This window comes from Hemiscyllium ocellatum, chromosome 16 (genome assembly GCF_020745735.1).
Source record: "Hemiscyllium ocellatum isolate sHemOce1 chromosome 16, sHemOce1.pat.X.cur, whole genome shotgun sequence".
Taxonomy (NCBI): Eukaryota; Metazoa; Chordata; class Chondrichthyes; order Orectolobiformes; family Hemiscylliidae; genus Hemiscyllium; species Hemiscyllium ocellatum.
Genome location: NC_083416.1, coordinates 58,736,410 through 58,755,755, shown reverse-complemented (window position 1 = coordinate 58,755,755; position 19,346 = coordinate 58,736,410). Strand labels below are relative to the sequence as shown.

The 19,346-nt window shown below is 40.9% G+C and overlaps 1 protein-coding gene across 2 annotated transcripts in view; it reads left to right on the top strand.

Moving 5' to 3' along the window:
- The window catches only part of LOC132823443 (PDZ and LIM domain protein 4-like), a 116,145-nt gene extending 99,643 nt beyond the window's left edge, over window positions 1–16,502 (top strand). Inside the window, exons 4-7 of one of the 2 annotated variants that reach the window (XM_060837310.1) lie at window positions 2,826–3,013; window positions 7,909–8,066; window positions 11,584–11,704; window positions 13,747–16,502. In XM_060837310.1, coding sequence (XP_060693293.1) covers window positions 2,826–3,013; window positions 7,909–8,066; window positions 11,584–11,704; window positions 13,747–13,942 — 663 coding nt within the window. In that variant the 3' untranslated portion in view covers window positions 13,943–16,502. Of the gene's footprint in view, window positions 1–2,822; window positions 3,014–7,908; window positions 8,067–11,583; window positions 11,705–13,746 lie in introns of both variants that reach the window. The other variant, XM_060837309.1, reaches the window with a different exon arrangement.
- The last annotated feature ends 2,844 nt before the right edge of the window (window positions 16,503–19,346 follow it).

The following is a 19,346-nucleotide window of genomic DNA, read 5'->3' as shown; positions in this document are numbered from 1 at the left end:
ATTTTAGTATATACAGATTTCAACCAGAAAATGTCCCATATGGCATCCAGGCAATATATATCAGTTGCATGACACTATGATCTTTTGCTATGAATTCTGTGTCTTATGACCCTCCCTATTAGTTACCTGATGAAGGAACAGCACTCTGAAAGCTAGTACTTTGAAATAGACGTATTGGACTGTAACCTGGTACTGTGTGATTTTTAACTCAAGGCAAAAACAGTAAGTTCAATGCAAAATGGCCTAGAGGCAGGTGTAAAGCTAAATGGTCCAGGTGTGTTTTTGTGACTGGAAGGCTGGTTCCACTGTGGTTTTCAGGGCTTGATAGTAGGTCCTTACTTTTTGTGAATAGTGTGTCTGGACTTGAACTTTAGAGATAAAATTGAGAAGTTTACACATCATACATCACACTAAAGGAAAGATATATTTTCAGTAGAAAGGAGATTTGTGACCTAGACTGGAGGATTTTAGTTATGAATAAAGATAGGATGCCTTGGATTGTTTTATTTGGAACAGAGGAGACCTGACCGAATAATTTATCATTTATAAAATAAAGTAGGTAGGAAGACCCTATTCTCCATGATTGAGGGACTCTATTCAGGAGGCATAAATATAAGATGATTGGAGGTGTAAGAAGGATTCAGAAGAATTTAGTTTTTCCCCATTAGATTGTGGGACCTGGACAATTCTCTTCCCTGAAAGATTGGTACAGGCAGAAACCTTCACATTTTAAATGTACTTGGATATGTCAACTAGTCATGGATGTGATGGTCAAATGGCCTTTTTCCATGCTGTAACTTTGTTATTTATTTCATTGCTTCGTCAGGATGCCAGGTCATTCTGGACAAATTTGTTCCATATTGAAGGGCAACCCTGATCCACCTGAACACCTGAATCATGCCTTCAACAAACTGATGGCTTACTTAATGATCACCTTTTGTGGTCATGTGGTTCCTGTAAGTTTCATGCATTAGGGATAGGGATCCTCTCTTTTGTCATCAGAAGGAAATCTTCATCTTCAAAGAGACCCCATTAACTCTGGAGGTGCAAAGACTTCTAGAGGGTTGTGACCATTTAAGAATGAAGGATTGATAGTAATGTTTGATGATATCTTAGATTAAACTCCACGAAGCCCTTTCAGTGGTCACATACAAGCTGAATATTTAGGAAAATCCTTTGATCAAAAAACACTTTCAGACGATGTGAATGCATCTTGATTATCATGTCTGACCTCTGTCTACCTAGGGGTGCACAGCTTCTGTGGTAAATGGTACCCTGTGCATCTAACTGGCCTCATAAATATGAACTCACTAAGTGGCAAACATGGCATTTTCCTGCAGGCCAGCAGCAGATCATGCAATTCTTCAGTTATAGTCAGCAGAAAACTGGAAGGAACTGGGTTTGAAGAAACTTGGGTAGTTGTGATGACCGTGATGGTCATTGGCAGTCCACCTGGATCTCTTCGACAGCAGCCATGTTCCAGGAGGCTATGGCCTTCTGTGAATTAATGCCTGAGGCACTTGTTGTTAGTGCTGCTGCACATTGTGTTGTTGGTGTTACTGCTTCTTTTGTTCCTCATCGTAGAATCAAGGTAGAAGTGCCTCAGCTACACAGAGCAGGTGGGAGGGAAATAGAGATCAAAGCTGAGTTTTGCAGAACAAAATGGAAATTAAGTATAAAACGGGAAAATTATGGTCACAGATCAGATCTTACGGAACAATGTTTTTAACTGGGCAAGAATCAGTTAAGTGCTTTCACTTAAAGGGCATCCAAGCTTATCTGTTTTACTGAGCAATAAGTTCCCACTTGGCTCCCATCTTGTTCCTGAAAAATTCACATAGGTCTGAAAATCCATGTGCTAGTTGTTAATGGGTTAAAGGCTACATTTGTTGACTGTTAAGCATTTACATTTAGTATCTTACGGCTCCAGTGGGATTTAACCGGTTGATGACTGGTTGGTTTGAAAATACAGACAGCAGTATGCAAGGCAAGAGGCCAGTAATTATATTAACTAGAGTGATGGCTTGAAGGATTGATAATAGGGTGTCCAAAATTGAGTTTGTGCAGGAGATGGGCTATAGTTCCAATTCCCCTCTCTGTCTACTCAACTGGCAAATGCAAAAGGCACATTCAGATCATCAACAATAGCGCAGTTTTCTTTGCCTTGAGTCAGATATGAAGATTTTCACAAGATCTAAAAGTAGAGTGTGAAAAGATTTTGTTATTTTCCACATGACTGTCACTCTTCAGGCTGAGTACTAATACTCCACATATTTAAAAGATATGGTAATGCCTGATCTAACTGCGTCATTGAACACATGCTTGACCTTTTTTAAACCATATCATTTACATTTTTTAACATTTCCAGAATGCGCTATTATTAATGGAAGTGGAAGTAATTTCTAAATACTTTCCAACTAATTTCTGGGTCATTGCAGTACCGTCCATTCTGTTAAAGAGAGACAGCTGCAGATATAACGTGACATTTGCTTTTACTCTCGGAGCATTGATTTGATGTTTATTGCTGTCATAGTTGTCAGTACAGTATGGCTGAAAGGTTTTTTTCCCTCTTGAAGACATTAAGAGGAAAGCGATACTTTGCCCTAACGATCCCCACTAGGAACAGGGGATTAAAAGCTAGTCAGCACATGTAACAACCAGATAAAAGCTTGAATACTTTGGCCTGAAAAATGCAAAGGAAGAATTGAATGACTTGTTCATGCAAAGTGTAACGATACATTGAGAACCTAATATTCCTTAAGAATGCAATTACATGCTTTTATGAAGTCCAAGATTTATCTTTCCTTTCCTTTCATGTGCAGCAGGATTACAAACCCATTGGAAGTTCAAGTAACAGAAAGCCGATGCCATTTGCGGTTGGTACAAACATAAGTGAAGCCAAACAGACAGCAAGTGCACAGTACAACACTCCTTCTGCACTTTATACCAATGACAATGTAAATCACACTTTGCAGAAACAAATGAGCGGTCTTCATGTTACCTCTCCTCAGCAGTAAGTATATCTTGATCACTGCAAAATTACCAATCCTCTTTGTAAATGTGTTGGGATGGTGGAAGAGTCATTAGACAGTGTTTTCTGGTTGTTCTTTTCTCCCTTTATAAATTTTCCTGAGCATTGTGTTCTTCTCATAGCTGTCTATAATCGACTTTCTTCAGCTTTCAGAACTCTCCTTTCTACCCTCTGATCAAAAATTACAAATTACCAGATGTTTTAATTGCAAAACCTGATTTTCACAAGTTTAATCAAGTTTGGAAGTCCATGTTGTGGTTGTACAAGATGTTGGTGCAGCCTCGTGTGGAGTAGTGTGTCTAACTCTGATTGCCTTGTTACCAAAAGATATCATCAAGCTGAAAGGAGTTCAGAAAAGATTTACCGTGATGTTGTTGGGAATAGAAATTCTAGGGAGAGACTGGATAGGCTGGGAGATTTTTCACTTGAGTATAAAAGGTTGAGGAATAACCTTAGAGGTTTCTAAAATCATGAGGAGTAAATGTAAGGTGCATGGCAGATATCTTTTCCCTGTGGTGGAGAATTTCAAGACAGCTTGCATATTTTTCAGATGTGAGGAGAAAGATTTTAAAGGAGGCTAGAGACAACTCTTTTTACACACAGTAGTTTATGTATGGAATGAACTTCCAGAAGAAGTGGTTGATGTGGGTGTAGTTGCATTTAAAAGACATTTGGGTAAGTACATGAATAAGGTTTGGAGAGATATGGGCCTAGCTCAGGCAGTTGGGACTAATTTAGTTTGGGATTATGGTTGGCATGGACTGATGGGACCAAAGGGTCTGTTTCCATGCTGTATGACTCTCTATGAATTACTTCTAGCCTCAATTTGATTGAAAGGTGAGTCGGAAAAATAAATGCCGATACTGTATACTTGAAGTTACTTGGACAAATGGAACATACAAGAGGTTGACAATCGATTTTTGAATCCCCATTCCCCCATGAAAACAGAAATGGAGCTGGTGACCTTTTTCATGGCTTGCATGGCTCAATTCCAACTAAATCATCTACCGTTTCTGTTTGTGATTTGACAGTGGCAACTTGCAACCACAGCAAGTAGAATTGAAGTTTGTTTTGTAGTTTTTCCTGATGCTTTATTAATTTGTTGGATGTTTTTCATTAAGTGAGAATAAGTGGACAGCCCTTCCAACTCCGAAAGAGAATTGAAAATTCACTTGAATTTTCATAAAACTATATATTTTAGCTGCTGTATAACTGCAGAAGGTCTTGTATTCAGTTCTCTATTTGTGCTAATATTCTGCTTAGATAATTAGGGATTGAGAAGTTGATTATAATTGCTAATTCGTAACTTCAATTAGTTTATGTGTTGAATGTGAATACCCAATTATTGCAGTAAAATAGCTTTCTGACACTAGCTCACATGCAAATTGGTAATTTAGAAGCATGATTGGTGCCACATGGAACTATGTCTCAGCAGGAGAAAGTAAATAAACAATGAAGCTTTTAGTTTATTTCCCCCCCAGGCAGTTGTAAAATACAGAAAGCTGACAAAGCTGGTGTTCTATGTATTAAACTCTAACTTTACTGAGCAAAACTAGCATTTTAAAGCAACACGCACTCAGCTCTAAGAATCAGCTTCATTTAGATTTATGACGTGTGTTTTGTTGGAATGATTTCCCTGAAGTGGTCTCTGATTCTTGAATAGAGGACAATATGTCTGAAGTCTCTTTTTCCATCCTGATAATTGATGGCCAACAGATGCTTCACTGTTTTTTTTCCTTTCTTTTTGATTGGACAAAGGATTAAATAATTCTGTCCTTTCAATAAATTAACAAAATCGAAATCCAAACAAAAATGTTTTTAAATATTGCGCCTTACAATTCAGTGACCTGACAGTTGTGTGAGTTTATACAATTTCTGTCTTTGGCTCTTTCTCATTTTACTCCTTTTTACTTCGTGTACTGCAGGTAAATAAAATTGCATTTGCCCTGCTAATACTAGTCATCCTTCTCCTGCCAGCTTTCCATCATACCTTGAACAATGGATTTATTGTTCAAGTCTTTGGTAACCCTACATTACCTCTCCATGTGAGTTGAGATATAGATTGTTGGCAAGCTGCTCAATGACTGGTAACATTGAGCCTGGTCCTGTCCTCACACAACATTGAATATGTAGACGCAGCAAGGAATGTCATATTAACAGAAGAACATCTGGCCAATTTATTCCACTCATCCCGCAAAACCCTTGCCAGCAAGGCCAAATTCAGCAGGAATCAGCAAATGTCTGAGGTCAAACTTGAGACATCAGAGTCGTACAGCTTGGAAACATACCCCTTTGGTCCAACTAGTCTATGCTGACCATATTCCCAAACTAAACCAGTCCTGTTTCCCTGTATTTCGCCCAAACCTTTCTGTTCATTTACTTCTCCAAATGTTGTAACTGTATCTACATCCATAATTTCCTCTGGCAGTTCATTTCCACACACAAACTGCTCTGTGTTTTTTAAAAAGGAAAGCTTTTCATGTCTCTTCATGTTGAAAATATGCCCCTTAGTTCTGAACTTGCCCACCTGAGGGGAAAAAAACATTGCTATTCACCACCTTATGTGTGCCCCTCATGACTTTATAAAACCTCTTAGGGTCACCCCTCAACATCCTACACGCCAGTTTTTAAAAAGTGGTTCCAGCCTATTTTTATAACTCATTGGATTTTATTATAATTCCTTTTAATGAGCTGAGCTAGAATATACTCCTTTTGAAGATGATCAAAATTGCATGTTTGTGTTTTTTCTCTCCTATTCTCTCTCGGTGGAATTTTATAGTATCCGGTATCTCAGCTCCATCTGAAAAGCCAGTGAGAAATCGCTGATGCCTTTTTTGCAGCTGGACAATATGCCCGTCATTGTTTAAAGGATTCTGAATGAAAGGTGGTTCAGTGTTGTCAGCACTGACATCCACAGCCACCTTCCGCTTGGCAATCTTTGCCAGTCGGGATGGCTTTGTGTTGCTATCCCTGGGATAAAGCACTTTCTGACTCTTGGAAAAACTTCAGGAGTATTTCTTGGAAGGCATTGCTAAAACGCAATGCTGCTTTTTGCTTGGTCCCTGACATCTTCGGGAAGGATGGAAGATAATGAGCAGAGATTGAGTGATATTGCCTGGTTTTAGAGAATCAAGTCCTGTCTGGGTACCTCCATAAATATAGAGCCCAGAAGTTGGAACTCCGAACTCCACCACAGTGTGCCCTGCATATACCTGTGTGCAAATATGTAATGATCTGAGAAGAGCATTATCAATGTGAGAGCCTGACCCACCCCAAGCTGAAATCCTTCTCTTAGCCACACCTTCATAACTAACTGGTCTCAAAAAGACATGAATCCACCCATGGTTAAATGGCATAGTCCTGTTCCAGCATTTCTAATTCAATATACTATGTTTACTGCTTTGAATCCAGTCTCCTGGACACAGAGGAAACCAAACATACATCTAGTGACTGGATTTGCTCAGTAAAACAGAGTCTCCAAGGATGAGCCTGAACTTCTGATTTATTTTTTCTTTTATTGTCCATCCCGTTCCCATTCTGATCTCTGTGACTTATTTTGATTTAGGGTCAACACAAATTTAAGGAATGACACCTTATCTTATGATTAAGCGCATTGCAGTCTTGCACCTTTAACTTTTTTGATTTCAACAAATTTAGAACATAATCACCGGTTCAATTGTTGGATACTGCTGTAGGGTAATGATTTCTGCTGTGACCAATTACACCTCCCTGAGCCCATCCTTTATTTAACAATTCTGCAATCACCCACAGCCCCATTTCCTTCATAATACCATTCCTGTTAGAAACATGGGCTGTACATTATGGAAACAGGCTCTTCAGTCAAACTCGTTCATGCCAACCAGAAGTCCCAACCCAATCTAGTCCCATTTGCCAGCATTTGGCCCATATCCATTTAAACCCTTCCTATCCATGTATCCATTTAGATGCCTTTTAAATGTTGTAATTGTACTAACCTCCACCACTTCCTCTGGCAATTCATTCCACACACCCACCATCATCTGCGTGAAAAGGTTGCTCCTTAGGTCCCTTTTAAATCTTTTCCCCCCACCACCCTAAACCTATGCCTTCTAGTATTGGATTCCCCACCCAGGGAAAAGACCTTGTCTACTTTTCCTATCCATGCTCCTCCTGATTTTACGAAGCTCTATAACGTCACCCCTCAGCCTCCGATGCTCAAGGGAAAACAGTCCCGGCCTATTCAGCCTCTCCCCACAGCTCAAACCCTCCAACCCTGGTAACATCCTTGTCAATCTTTTCTGAACCCTTGTTGCTGTATCATTTGTTTCTCTACCCTACAACAGATTTCCCTTTTATTTCCTCCCTCTCCTAACATTTATGCCTGGTTTTTGTTTATAAACTGTTAAATCTCTGATCTTTTTCTTATGAAAGATCATCAAACTAGAACGTTTAACACTGTTCCTCTTTCCACAGATTGAGGATTGTTTTACTTTATATTTCCAACATCTGTGGTATTTTAATTCCTCTTAGTTTTTCTTTTATCTGACTGGCTGGCTTATTCACTGTCTTCTAATATTCTGGGTCTCGCTGTTGCACATTTTGGAGAGAGATTTGTGTCCTGCATGGTCAATCCCTTTGCTAACGAGTCACCATGGATTCACCGTACAACCAAACGCTGCAGTGTAACCAAAACTGGGTGAACAGATTTACACAATCTGCACATTTCAATACAAGAATGTTATGTTGTCTGTTGGTGGGTATCATTTTCAGAATTGCAGGATGAAAAATGATATTAGCGCATTGCGATCAAGTTAATTGTAAAAATCTATTCTAAAACTCTAGTAATATGTTAATTGGTCTCTGCATATTTAATGCCTGAGATTTTTGTTTTCGACCAGCATTGATCCACCAAAGTTATCACCAAAGCTGTGGAACGAGATCGACACTGAATCAGATGTTTATAAGATGCTTCAGGATGGTGAGGAGCCAGCTTCAGAACCTAAACAGTCTGGTTCTTTCAAAATACTACAGGGCCTGCTGGAAGCAGAGCAGACAGGTATTGCCGAGTGAACGAATGAAGTTTAATCCATTGTATCTTATGATCAAATTGCTTTTTGCTAGTTCTTCAAACATATCAAAATTCAGTCTGTTGGTGGAGAAAGGTTTATTTCAGATAGGAGAAAGTGAGGACTGCAGATGCTGGAGACCAGAGTTGAAAAATGTGGTGCTGGAAAAATACAGCAGGCCAGGCAACATCCGAGGAGCAGGAGAATCGACGTTTTTAGGGCATAAAAAGAGCTTATGCCCAAAACGTCGATTCTCCTGCTCCTCGGATGCTGCCTGGCCTGCTGTGTTTTTCCAGCACTACATTTTTTTTTAATTTCAGATAACCAGGTTACACAATCCAGTGAATAAATTATCCTAACAACCAATTGAGATACACAGGACACATGTGGTAAAACTTTATTACAATATCGCTTCCTTAAATTCAGATTCTTATATCCATCCTGCCCAAGCCACCCCTCGATCATACGGTCCCACCCCTTCTATGTGTAGTTCTCCTGGTTTGGCTGGACGGACTGAGAGAAAACATTGTTGTGCCCACTCTACTTTTTTTTTCTCTCTCTTTCCACTAATCAGCACCACCCCATTGTTGCCAACACCTATTCATTCATGGCTCTGTGTGCTTCAAATGTTCCAGATCTTCTCCAGGCTGCACTCACTGAATCAACCCAACAATGAGCTTAGGAAGGTGCAAATGAATGAAAAGTGATTGATTAGGAAAACTGTTTACAGCAGATTTTCAGACAGCAGCAGTAATGCAGTTAGGTTGGCACGGTGGCTCAGTGTTTTGCACTGCTGCCTCACAGCACCAGGGACCTAGGTTTATTTCCACCCTCTGACTGTGTGGAGTTTGCACATTCTCCCCATGTCTCTGTGGCTTTCCTTTGGGTGCTCCAGTTTCCCCCCACAGCCCAGAAATGTGCACGTTAGGCAGATTGGCCATGCTACTTTGCCCTTTAGTGTCCAGAGATGTGCAGGCTAGATAGATTCACTAGGGGGAAATACAGGGGTAGGGCTGGTGGGTCTGAGTCGGATGCTCTTCAGAGTGGCCTGCTTCCACACGAGGGGTTCCGTAATGAAAGTGTCTTTTACCACCTTTATTTGAATCATTTTTGAATGACTAATAGAGAAAACAAAATTTGGCCTCTAAATTGTTGAACTCCTACTGTTGCAAAGTCTACACCATTTGTTAAAAGAAACTGACTCTTCATTGATTTTTCTTTAAATAATAAGGAACAAAGAGAATCTTTTATTGAAGAATGTACTTTTGTTCTTTGTACTGTTTTTTATAACAAGTCATAACTTTGGTGGGCTAATGAGGTGATCACTTCCATCGTTCCTTCAACCACAAAATCAGGAGCTAATAAAACTCCTCAGCCTGGATTTTGTGGGGTGATTTTGTGATTGAACTATCTGTTTTCACTGTCATTCTTCTTTTGAAACTGGAGTGTCTTCAGAAACTAGTTCAGGTGAATTTTTTAGATTAGATTAGATTAGATTAGATTACTTAGTGTGGAAACAGGTCCTTTGGCCCAACAAGTCCACACCGATCTGCTGAAGTGCAACTCACCCATTCTCCTACCTTTCCCCCTTTACCTAACACTACAGGCAATTTACCATGGCCAATTCATGACCTGCACATCTTTGGACTGTGGGAGGAAACCGGAGCACCCAGAGGAAAGCCACGCAGATACGTGCAAACTCCACACAGTCAGTCGCCTGAGTTGGGAATTGAACCCAGGTCTCTGGCGCTGTGAGGCAGCAGTGCTAACCACTGTGCCACCATGCCACCCACAACTCTGTCCTTTACCTCACTGTTTCATGATGCTTTGAGCAGACCTCCCATGTTACACCCTCCACACCTCCACCCCAGACAGAAACCCTATAAAACATTACACCTTCTTCAGACAGATGTAACTGTGTTTTCAGTGATATTCTGAATAGCATGTATGGCCGAAGAAGAGACCCTTACTGTTTTGAGGAAGAATCATTGGACCCGAAACATTAACTCTGATTTCTTTTCAAAGATGCTTCCAGACTTGCTGAGCTTTTCCAGCAATTTCTGTTTTTATCCCTTTTAAAAACCTGCATTACTAAGTTCTTGAAACCTGATTAGGAAATTCTGTGAACAGTTTTAGATCAAAGGTTTTCATCATATTTCAGCTTCTAACTTCACCCTAAGTATCCCAATCTTTATCTTGCTATGTGCACATTTGTTTTTAAAATGATTTAATTTTAGTGGCTTTCTTCTTGGTTGGTTGCCTTGGGTTTTTTTTGTAAATGTGATTGGCTGTTTGGACAACTTGATGATATCGCTCCAGCTCCAGTCATAGACTCCTGGATAAAGAAGTGTTTAGTGAGAGTTCCTGTCAGATCATCGTTCTCTTGGGCTTTTTGGTTTTATTTTGGAAACCAGCTGTCAGACTTGTTGTTTGGTGCTGAGTGCTGAATTGAATGCAGCAAGTTACATTTGCCAAAAATGTAATTGAGAGGGCTATCATAGGATTGCTGGGTGCTGGCTTGTGGGGCTGTCAGTTAGGCTTCCAAATCAGCCAGTTGGCACTCACTAAACCGGCAACATGGCAACTTAATGGTTGCTTAGAAACTCAGTGGGAGCAGCATGTGTTTCCAAACTTTGGAAGGCTGCTGTTGGGATTGCCTTGACTTTCTGGACTTTTAGTGGTCCATTGTGAAAAGAAACTGTACCAAATTGATAGAGCTGTCACCATACAGGAGAGTAGATTTTGAACCTGTGAAAACCACCCACTGCCTTGCCTCTTGACTTGCCACCCACGCCATGACTCTCATTCACTGCTCCTCAAGTGCTCCATCCCCAACATTGGTCTAGCATACCTGATGGACCTAGGATCTAATGGATCCCAGTCCACCAGAACTAGTGCATTGTGGCCAGAATCCATTGATTCCACAGGTATTTGTGGGATGAAGAGCGGCTAGCTTCCGATTAGCCAATAGCTTTTGGCTGGTGGTACTGCTGCTGCTGAGAGGGCTTCATTCGCAGAAGTCCCACTGGTGGCCACTGAAGTTGCCTGAAAGGCACTTGATTCCATTGACCCTTAACCTATAGGAAACCTCTGTCAATTCTCAGTTCTCCATGTGGTTGACATGTAGCCTACAGGAATCTCAATTTCCCAACCAATGTTTCAGGCCTTGTTCCAAATCATAATTATGACAACTTCAGGACATTACTGGAACCCTACAGAGATTTGCAGTAGAATTTTAAATTTTCTACTGCATTGCTGACGTTGCTAATTGAAAATTATTTTGAACAGTAAGTGATAATTTGCAGATTGACAACATACATCTCTTTCAATAGAGAGTCACGTTTTAACCAAATAAATAGACCTGCAGTTTAAACATGGAGAGTGCATAATTGACAGCTAGCCATTTTTTGGGCTACCTTTTTAATGTGTGCATATTTAGAATTGTAACTTGTAAAATCCAAACCTCAATTCAGTTCTAAATATATGATTCTGTAAAATTTCTTGTAGGTGAAAAAAGTGAAAGGCCAGCTATCACCAAAAGTGTGAAATCTCCTGTAACAAAGTTCAACAATTCTGCACCCACACTACAGAAGTTACCGCAGTGCATTAGATGTGAGACAGGCATAGTGTAAGTATGAAAAACTTCTGTAAGGCATTAGATTTTGGTGCGTGCTAAGTTGGCTGGTGGGGATGGGGGTGGGAGGTGAATGGGTGAAATGTTAATTTGAGTATATGTGATATGCATTGCAGTGGAGCATTGAAGGCAGTAGGACAAGTAGATAAAATAGTTAAGGAGACATGTGGGAAACATGCCATTATTAGTCAGAGTATTGTATACAAAAGCAGGGAGGTTATTTTTGGAGTCATATATAACTTTCGTTTGGCCACAGCTAGAGTACAGTGTGTAGTTCTGATCACCACACTATGGTACTAGAGAGAGTGAGGAAGAGATTCTGGACTGGATCGACTCAGTTATGAGGAGCCAGTAGATAAGCTGAGGCTGTTTTGTTTCGAGCTGAGAAGGCTGAGAGGTATAAGCAGAGTAGAAAGGGAGATACCTTTCCTTTTAGGGGAGGCGTCAATAACAAGGGGACATAGTTTAAGGTAAGGAGCAGGAAGGTTGGAGGGAATTTGAGGAAATTTGATTTTCACCCAGAGGGTTGAGTGTATTTGGAGCTTGCTCCCTAAAAAGATTGGCTGAGGCGGGAACTGTCCAGGCATTTGAGAACTCTTTAAATGAGTTCTTGAAACGTCACTGCATATAAGGCTACGGGCCAAGTGCAGGAAAATAGGACATAAACGGATAGTGGTTTTTTATTTCTGGTCCAAACATGTTAGTCCAAAGGGCCTCTTTAATGCTGTGAAAATGCTGTGGCTGTATAACAATAACAGAGAACAGCTGTTGGATTTTTCAGTGTTGTGATGAAATATTTATTATCTCATGTTCTTGCCAACACTTTGGGATTAATATTAATACAGTTGTGCATTTTGGTTGGAAAAATAGAGGCATGGACAAGGGGAAAGGCTTTAGAAACAGAGGGACTTGGGAGTCCTGTTCAGGATTCTCTTAACGTTAATATGCAGGTTCATTGGGCAGCCAGAAAGTCAAATGCAATGTTAGCGTTAATTTCAACTGAGCTAGAATACAAGGGCAGGGATGTACTACTGAGACTGTTTAAGACTGTGGCCAGACCACGTTTGGAATATTGTGAGCCGGTTTTTGGACTAGTATCTGAGGACAGATATGCTGACCTTTGAGGGATTTCAGAACGAGGTTTACAAGAATGATTCCAAGGATGAAGAGCTTGCCGTGTGAGGAATGGTTGAGGGCTCTGGGTTAGTACTCAATGGAGGTTAAAGGCTTAAGGGGAAATCTCACTGAGACTTGCAGATTACTGAACGGCCTGGATAGTGGATGTGGAGAAGACCTTTCCACTCAAGAGACTAGAACCCGAGGGCACAGCCTCAGCATGAATGGACAATCCTTCAGAAGTGAGATGTGGAGAGGGTGGTGAATCTGTGAAACTCATTGCTGCAAGAAGGGTGTGCAGGCCAAGCTATTGAGTGCATTTAAGACAGAGCTAAGTTCTTGATTGGAGAGGGGATGAAGGGTGACAGGGAGAAAGGCTGGAGAATGGAGTTGAGAAATATATCAGCCATGATCAAACTGTGGAGCACACTCAGTGAGCTGAATAGCCTAATTCTGCTCCTATTATCTACTGGTCATATGGGGTGCAGCTCTAACACTAAAGCTTAACATCAAAGCAGCCTGCTTGGGTGGAGTGTTTGAAAAGCTCTTGTTTACTTCTGTGTTTTCAAGTAGTGGCTTCTTAGCCTTTTCGCCCTATTCCATTATGCAAGATGTGATCAGTAAATTTCATCCTTTTTTGACTGAAACAACATTAGCTTTAATCAGAGTAAATACTTCAATGTTTCAACTTGATGTTCATTACGTTCACTGACAGAAGTGTGAGACAAAAATGCCTTGTACTTGGTTTAGTTTTGTCTTTTCTGAGTAATTCCACAAAGCAAGGAAAATTTTCATTAGTTCTTCTTCTGAGTCATTCCTCCTTTGTCTGTCTGTGTCTCCTCTCTCTCTCTCTCTCTCTCTCTCTCTCTCTCTCTCTCTCTCTCTCGTGCGCGCTTGACATGTCCTTTTGCTTTTTCCAGTGGGGCTGTTGTTAAGGCAAGAGAGAAGTTGTACCACCCAGCGTGTTTCATGTGTTCTGACTGTGGATTAAACCTGAAGCAAAAAGGCTACTTCTTCATCGAAGAGCAACTATACTGTGAGACCCATGCAAAAGCAAGAGTACAGCCACCAGAGGGATATGAAGTCGTAGCTGTGTATCCCAATTCCAGAGTATAAGCGTGAAACATGTGCCTTCTGGATTTTTTGTATTTAAAAAGAATGAAAACTTTCTCTTTGCCTTTTTAGATTCTGAATGAGACTGCGTACCATAATTTAAATTTCAGTTAGTATTCAAGCCATACCTAGAACCAGAAAAGCCACACATGCAGAACTGATCTATGTTAATTGTTTCAAATTGGATTGCATCATAAATCCTTACCAAAGGACTTCAAACAAATAGTATTATCGAACAAAATAAAAACCGAAAGAACTGCAGATGCTGTAAATCAGAAACAAGAAGCAGAAATTGCTGGAAAAGCTCAGGAGATGTGACAGGATCTGTGGAGAGAAATCAGAGTTAATGTTTTGGGTTGGGTGACCTTACTTCAGTACTAGGTTCTGGGGAAGTGCCACTTGACCTGAAACGTTAAGTCTGATTTCTCTCCTCAGATGCTGCCCAGACTGCTGAGCTTTTCCATTGTTGTTGAACACGTTTTGCAAAGATTACCTGTCTGAGATCAAATAACTTGATTATGAAGTGAAATAGTAGCATTGCACCACCACTCCAAGTCACATCAGAAAATGCAGTGCACTCTGTGTAGGAACTGTATTTGGGACTTTGTACTTTCTTTGAATTTAGTATCTTTTGTTTAGACCAAAATTCTGCTTCTGTAAAATGAGAATTTGGTCAGATTTGTTTTCATTCGGTTTAAGCCAAAAGCTCAGACCAAATGTGTGGCACGGAATCTTCTTTAAAATTCTAGCTTTTGTTTTTCAGAAGTGTGACTGAACCAGTATCTTTTCCAAATGGCTGTTTTTCCACATCTAGGCAGAAATGTTTAATTAATTATGAAGCAAACGTACACAGGAAAACGGTAATTCATACATTTGCAAGATCTGATGGTGTGTTCACTGTGGCTAGAATATGAGTGAAATAAATTCTGGTTACGAGGATGCAGAGACCTTTTTTGAGGAGAGCTAGAAGAGAGCAGATATAGTTTGCTATTATTGATGGCTGTAGTCTTTTAGACAAGCATCTACTATGTGCTGCATCCTTTCAAATGATGAACACTGCTTGCATCAAGGAATAATCATATTGATTTTCATATAACAATAAGCTGATTTATTTTTGCGCAATTGGATTGCACAGGAAATTTATCGTGTGCTTTACTGCAAGTTAACGTGGATCATTAGCCTTAACATTGGACTTTTTGTTTCTTGTTTGACTAACAGTGTATGTTGTGATACACTAATTTTCACCTAATCTTTAGGCGGGTAAGTTGTGGGGGGGGGATACAATATAAATGTCCAGTCCACCTGTTGAGTAAGTTTTATATGCAGAGGGACCCTAGCTGGATTTTTGTTGTGCTGAGAGTCTCAACAAAATAAATAGAAATAAGAATAGTATATGAGTAGTCAGCAAATAGGAACTGAATTGGGATCGACTTACTGCCAATTAAGGTCATGTAAAACATTTTTATATTGTGTATATTAAATAATAAGTCAATGAAGTTGCCACCAGCAGGTGGAATGAGATGTGCATGACCAGGGATATTGTTGCTGAACACTCAACCTGTTCCCTGCTAGTAGTTCTGTTAGTAATTTCCATTTGAGCCTGAATTATTTGCAGCAGCTCATTTCAAGTGAATGCCTCATTTCTAATACATGTTGTGTGTCAACAAGGGCATTGTAATTGCCTCCTTATTTTCCTGCTGTTTGGCTGGAAATACTTTTCATTCAGTGTATGTAGAAGTTAAACCACAAGAGACTCCAGTTTGTATTTTAGGTCAATGCTTTTTGAATTCATTTTTTTAAATATAGTTCTTACAAGTTTGGAAGATTTTTCCCTTTTTTTGTATTTGTATCAGATCACAAGGAAGGTCATTTTGTCAGAAGATAAATGACAATATAAATGCCACAGAAAAATAAATTATTGAAGAAAAGTTTTTTTTCATTGGATTGCAGAATGAACTGCCTCTTTATAGTGAAGCACGTGGCTCTCCAACTGACTTCATGATAGTGTTTACTGTTCATTTCAGAATCGGGCTGAAGTAATTCATCAAGAGACTGTATCCTCATCAGTGCCTTGTCCTTTGCTTGCTTTTTTTTAAAATACATGCTTCGGGCTTCATTTAAAATCTCTGCTAAACTTTGCTACATAAAACTCGCCTGAATGCCTTTTGAGCAGCGATTGATGTGGGGTATGCAAATTTGTACTAAGATTTAGCTCTGAAAGGGAAATGTTAGCTACTTAAATCATCTGTTGCTTGCATAATATTTGATATTGTCTGCTGTTTTGCTTGATTGTATGTAGGTAGTGGAGGGAGAAGTGAATGAGTGTGATAGAGTATGAAAATAAAGCTGTATGCTTCAGGAAATCAGTGACTTCATATATTCCATAGTCTCTCTACTTTCGATGACAATTTCCAGCTGGTTTCTTCAAAGTGGCTACAGAGCTTTTTGTATTAAGATGCCCTACTTTCAAGCATGTCTCTTTTGGTTACTCGTTTTATGTTGCAGAGAAGTTGAGCTGAAATAATGGAAGCCGAAAATGTGTTGCTGGTTAAAGCACAGCAGGTTAGGCAGCATCCAAGGAACAGGAAATTCAACGTTTCGGGCATAAGCCCTTCATCAGGAATCCTGATGAAGGGCTTATGCCCGAAACGTTGAATTTCCTGTTCCTTGGATGCTGCCTAACCTGCTGTGCTTTAACCAGCAACACATTTTCAGCTGTGATCTCCAGCATCTGCAGACCTCATTTTTTGCCTGAAATAATGGAAGTACCTGGAGAAAATATGTGGGACTGAATCTTGTAGGCAGCTGAGCGATTAGGCTCTGGTGAGGATTCTGATAGATTTAGATGAGGAGTCTGGCGAGACATATCTTGACATCGGAAGCAATTTGTATCTTTTATGCATTTGCCAAGTAGTGAAGCAGGTTTTGCTGAATGCCTTATTAATGCTGCAGCCTAATTCATTAATGTTCTACTTCCTATGTTACCAATATGCCATGTAAGCTGGACTCCACAAATTCTCAACAGGGAGATCAGAACGGGCGCCATCTACTTCAGCTTGGCGCTGGCAGTGACCAGCTTCCATGTTGCTCAACAATCACCAGCATCTCAGAGCAGGATCCTCTGGGTAGCCATCAACTGGCCACACCCCTCATCTATGGGCATGGCCATCTCATGTTTGCCAACTCCTCATGACCATCATGCCATCTCTTTGATCGACTTGCAGACTGCTTAGGAAGCACAGACATTTATTGCAGGATTAACCAATAATGAGCATCGAAAGCCTACAGCAGAAACACTTCATGCGAACAGGGATAGGCAACAAGCTCTCAGGTTGGAGCGGGCTGCATCTTGGGGCCACACACGTGTCCTCTCAATGCTCACTCACTTAACTGCCCACCTGGGCATACAAGGCTATTGGCCAAGTGCTGGCACATAGTATTAGAATAATTTTCTGTTTCTTTAACTGTTTCGGGGTGCAATGGACCAAAGGGTCTTTTTTGCCTTGTTGTAGATCTCTGATGGTAGGGTTGAAGTTGCAGTTCTGCTGTTTACATCATTCGCAGGAGTCCCCTTAAGTATTGTCAGGGTGATGTACTGCATTATCTTGGTGTTGTGTTCTGCACAATGATTGATGCTGAACAAGGGGAATAGGAGCAGTTGTCCAAGGAGAAGGATGAGGATGCTCAGTTGGAAGAATATGACCTTGTGCATAATGAAACTCAGCTGAGTTGGATGCTACAAACCTGGCAGGATCTGATTGACATCCAACCACACCGCCCTGTGGCCCAACATTTCAACTCCCCCTCCCACTCTGCTGAGGACATTGAGGTCCTGGGCCTCCTTCACCGCCGCTCCCTCATCACCAGACGCCTGGAGGAGGAATGCCTCATCTTCCACCTCGGAACATTTCAACCCCAGGGCGTCAATGTGGACTTCAACAGTTTCCTCATTTCCCCTTTCCCCCACCTCGCCCTCATTCCAAACTTCCAGCTCAGCACTGTCCCCATGACCTGTCCTACCCGCGTAGCTTCTTTTCCACCTATCCACTCCACCCTCCCCCCAACCTATCGCCTTCATCCCCTCTCCCACTCACCTATTGTACTCTATGCTACTTTCTCCCCACCCCCACCCTTCTAGAGCCTGAAGCGTGGGGAGATAAGCTATCTGCCTTTATTCCTGACTAAGGGCTTTTGGCCGAAACGTCGATTTCGCTGCTCATTGGATGCTGCTTGAACTGCTGTGCTCTTCCAGCACCACTAATCCAGAATCCATTTTCAGTAGCTGAGAGCTGGCTGCTGAAAATCATGGAATATAAAAGAGTCGTTGCCAACTAAATGCTGGCATTTTCATCTGGTAGAGGCAGTGAGGAGGGCGAACTGCGGCTTCTATTAGTTTTGTCTGTGTTCATTTTTGTTGCATTTTCCCAAATATTGCCTGTATTGAAGTTCTCCAATTGGATATTGACAAGATGCCAATGTCCAGTGGGCATTAGGAACATAGTAATGACTTAGCGAGGCTATTTAGAAGGAATGTAGCTGAAGACAAGTAAACTGAAAGGTGTGCTGTTAAAACAGTGATGAGGCACGAGAAGGTTTGTATATGTGAGGCTGTGTCTATGGTCCATGAGCTTTGTGATAGCTGTGCCATTATGTTGTCTGTGATTGGCAATCTGGCATTGCCTATGTTTGTTCAAATGCACAGTGTTTTTTTTTAAAGATGACGCAGGTTCAAGCGATGTCAGTTTTAAAACTGTGAGTGGCAAGTTGTCCTGGAAAAGTATAAGATCAGGATAGAATTTAAAGTGTGGGATGCCTAACCTGAGGTAAATAGTTAATAAGTAAAGCTTGCTAAGATATGCAAGCAATCTCCTTCCAAAAAAAAACACTTGATTACTATTACATAGAACATGGAAAAGTACAGCACAGACCAGGCCCTTTGGCCCACGATGTTGTGCTGAGGTTTAATACTAATGTAAAATATAATAACTGAACCTACGCACCCCTCAACTCACTGCTCTTCGTATGCCTGTCCAGCAGTCACTTTGATGTCCCTAATGACTCTGTTTCCACCATCACCACTGGCAACGCATTCCATGCATTCACAACTCTCTGCGTAAAGAAGCTGCCTCTGGCGTCTCCTCTATACCTTTCTCCTAATAACTTAAAACTCTGACCCCTTGTACCCATCAATCCTGCCCTGGGGAAAAGTCTCTGGCTATTGACTCTATCTATTCCTCTCATTATTTTGTACACCTCGATCAGGTCTCCTCTTTTCCTCCTTCTCTCCAGAGAGAAAAGTCCAAGCTTTTTCAACCTTTCTTCATTAGGCAAGCCCTCCAGTCCAGGCAGCATCCTGGTAAACCTTCATTGCACCCTCTCCAAAGCCTCTGTATCTTTCCTATAGTAG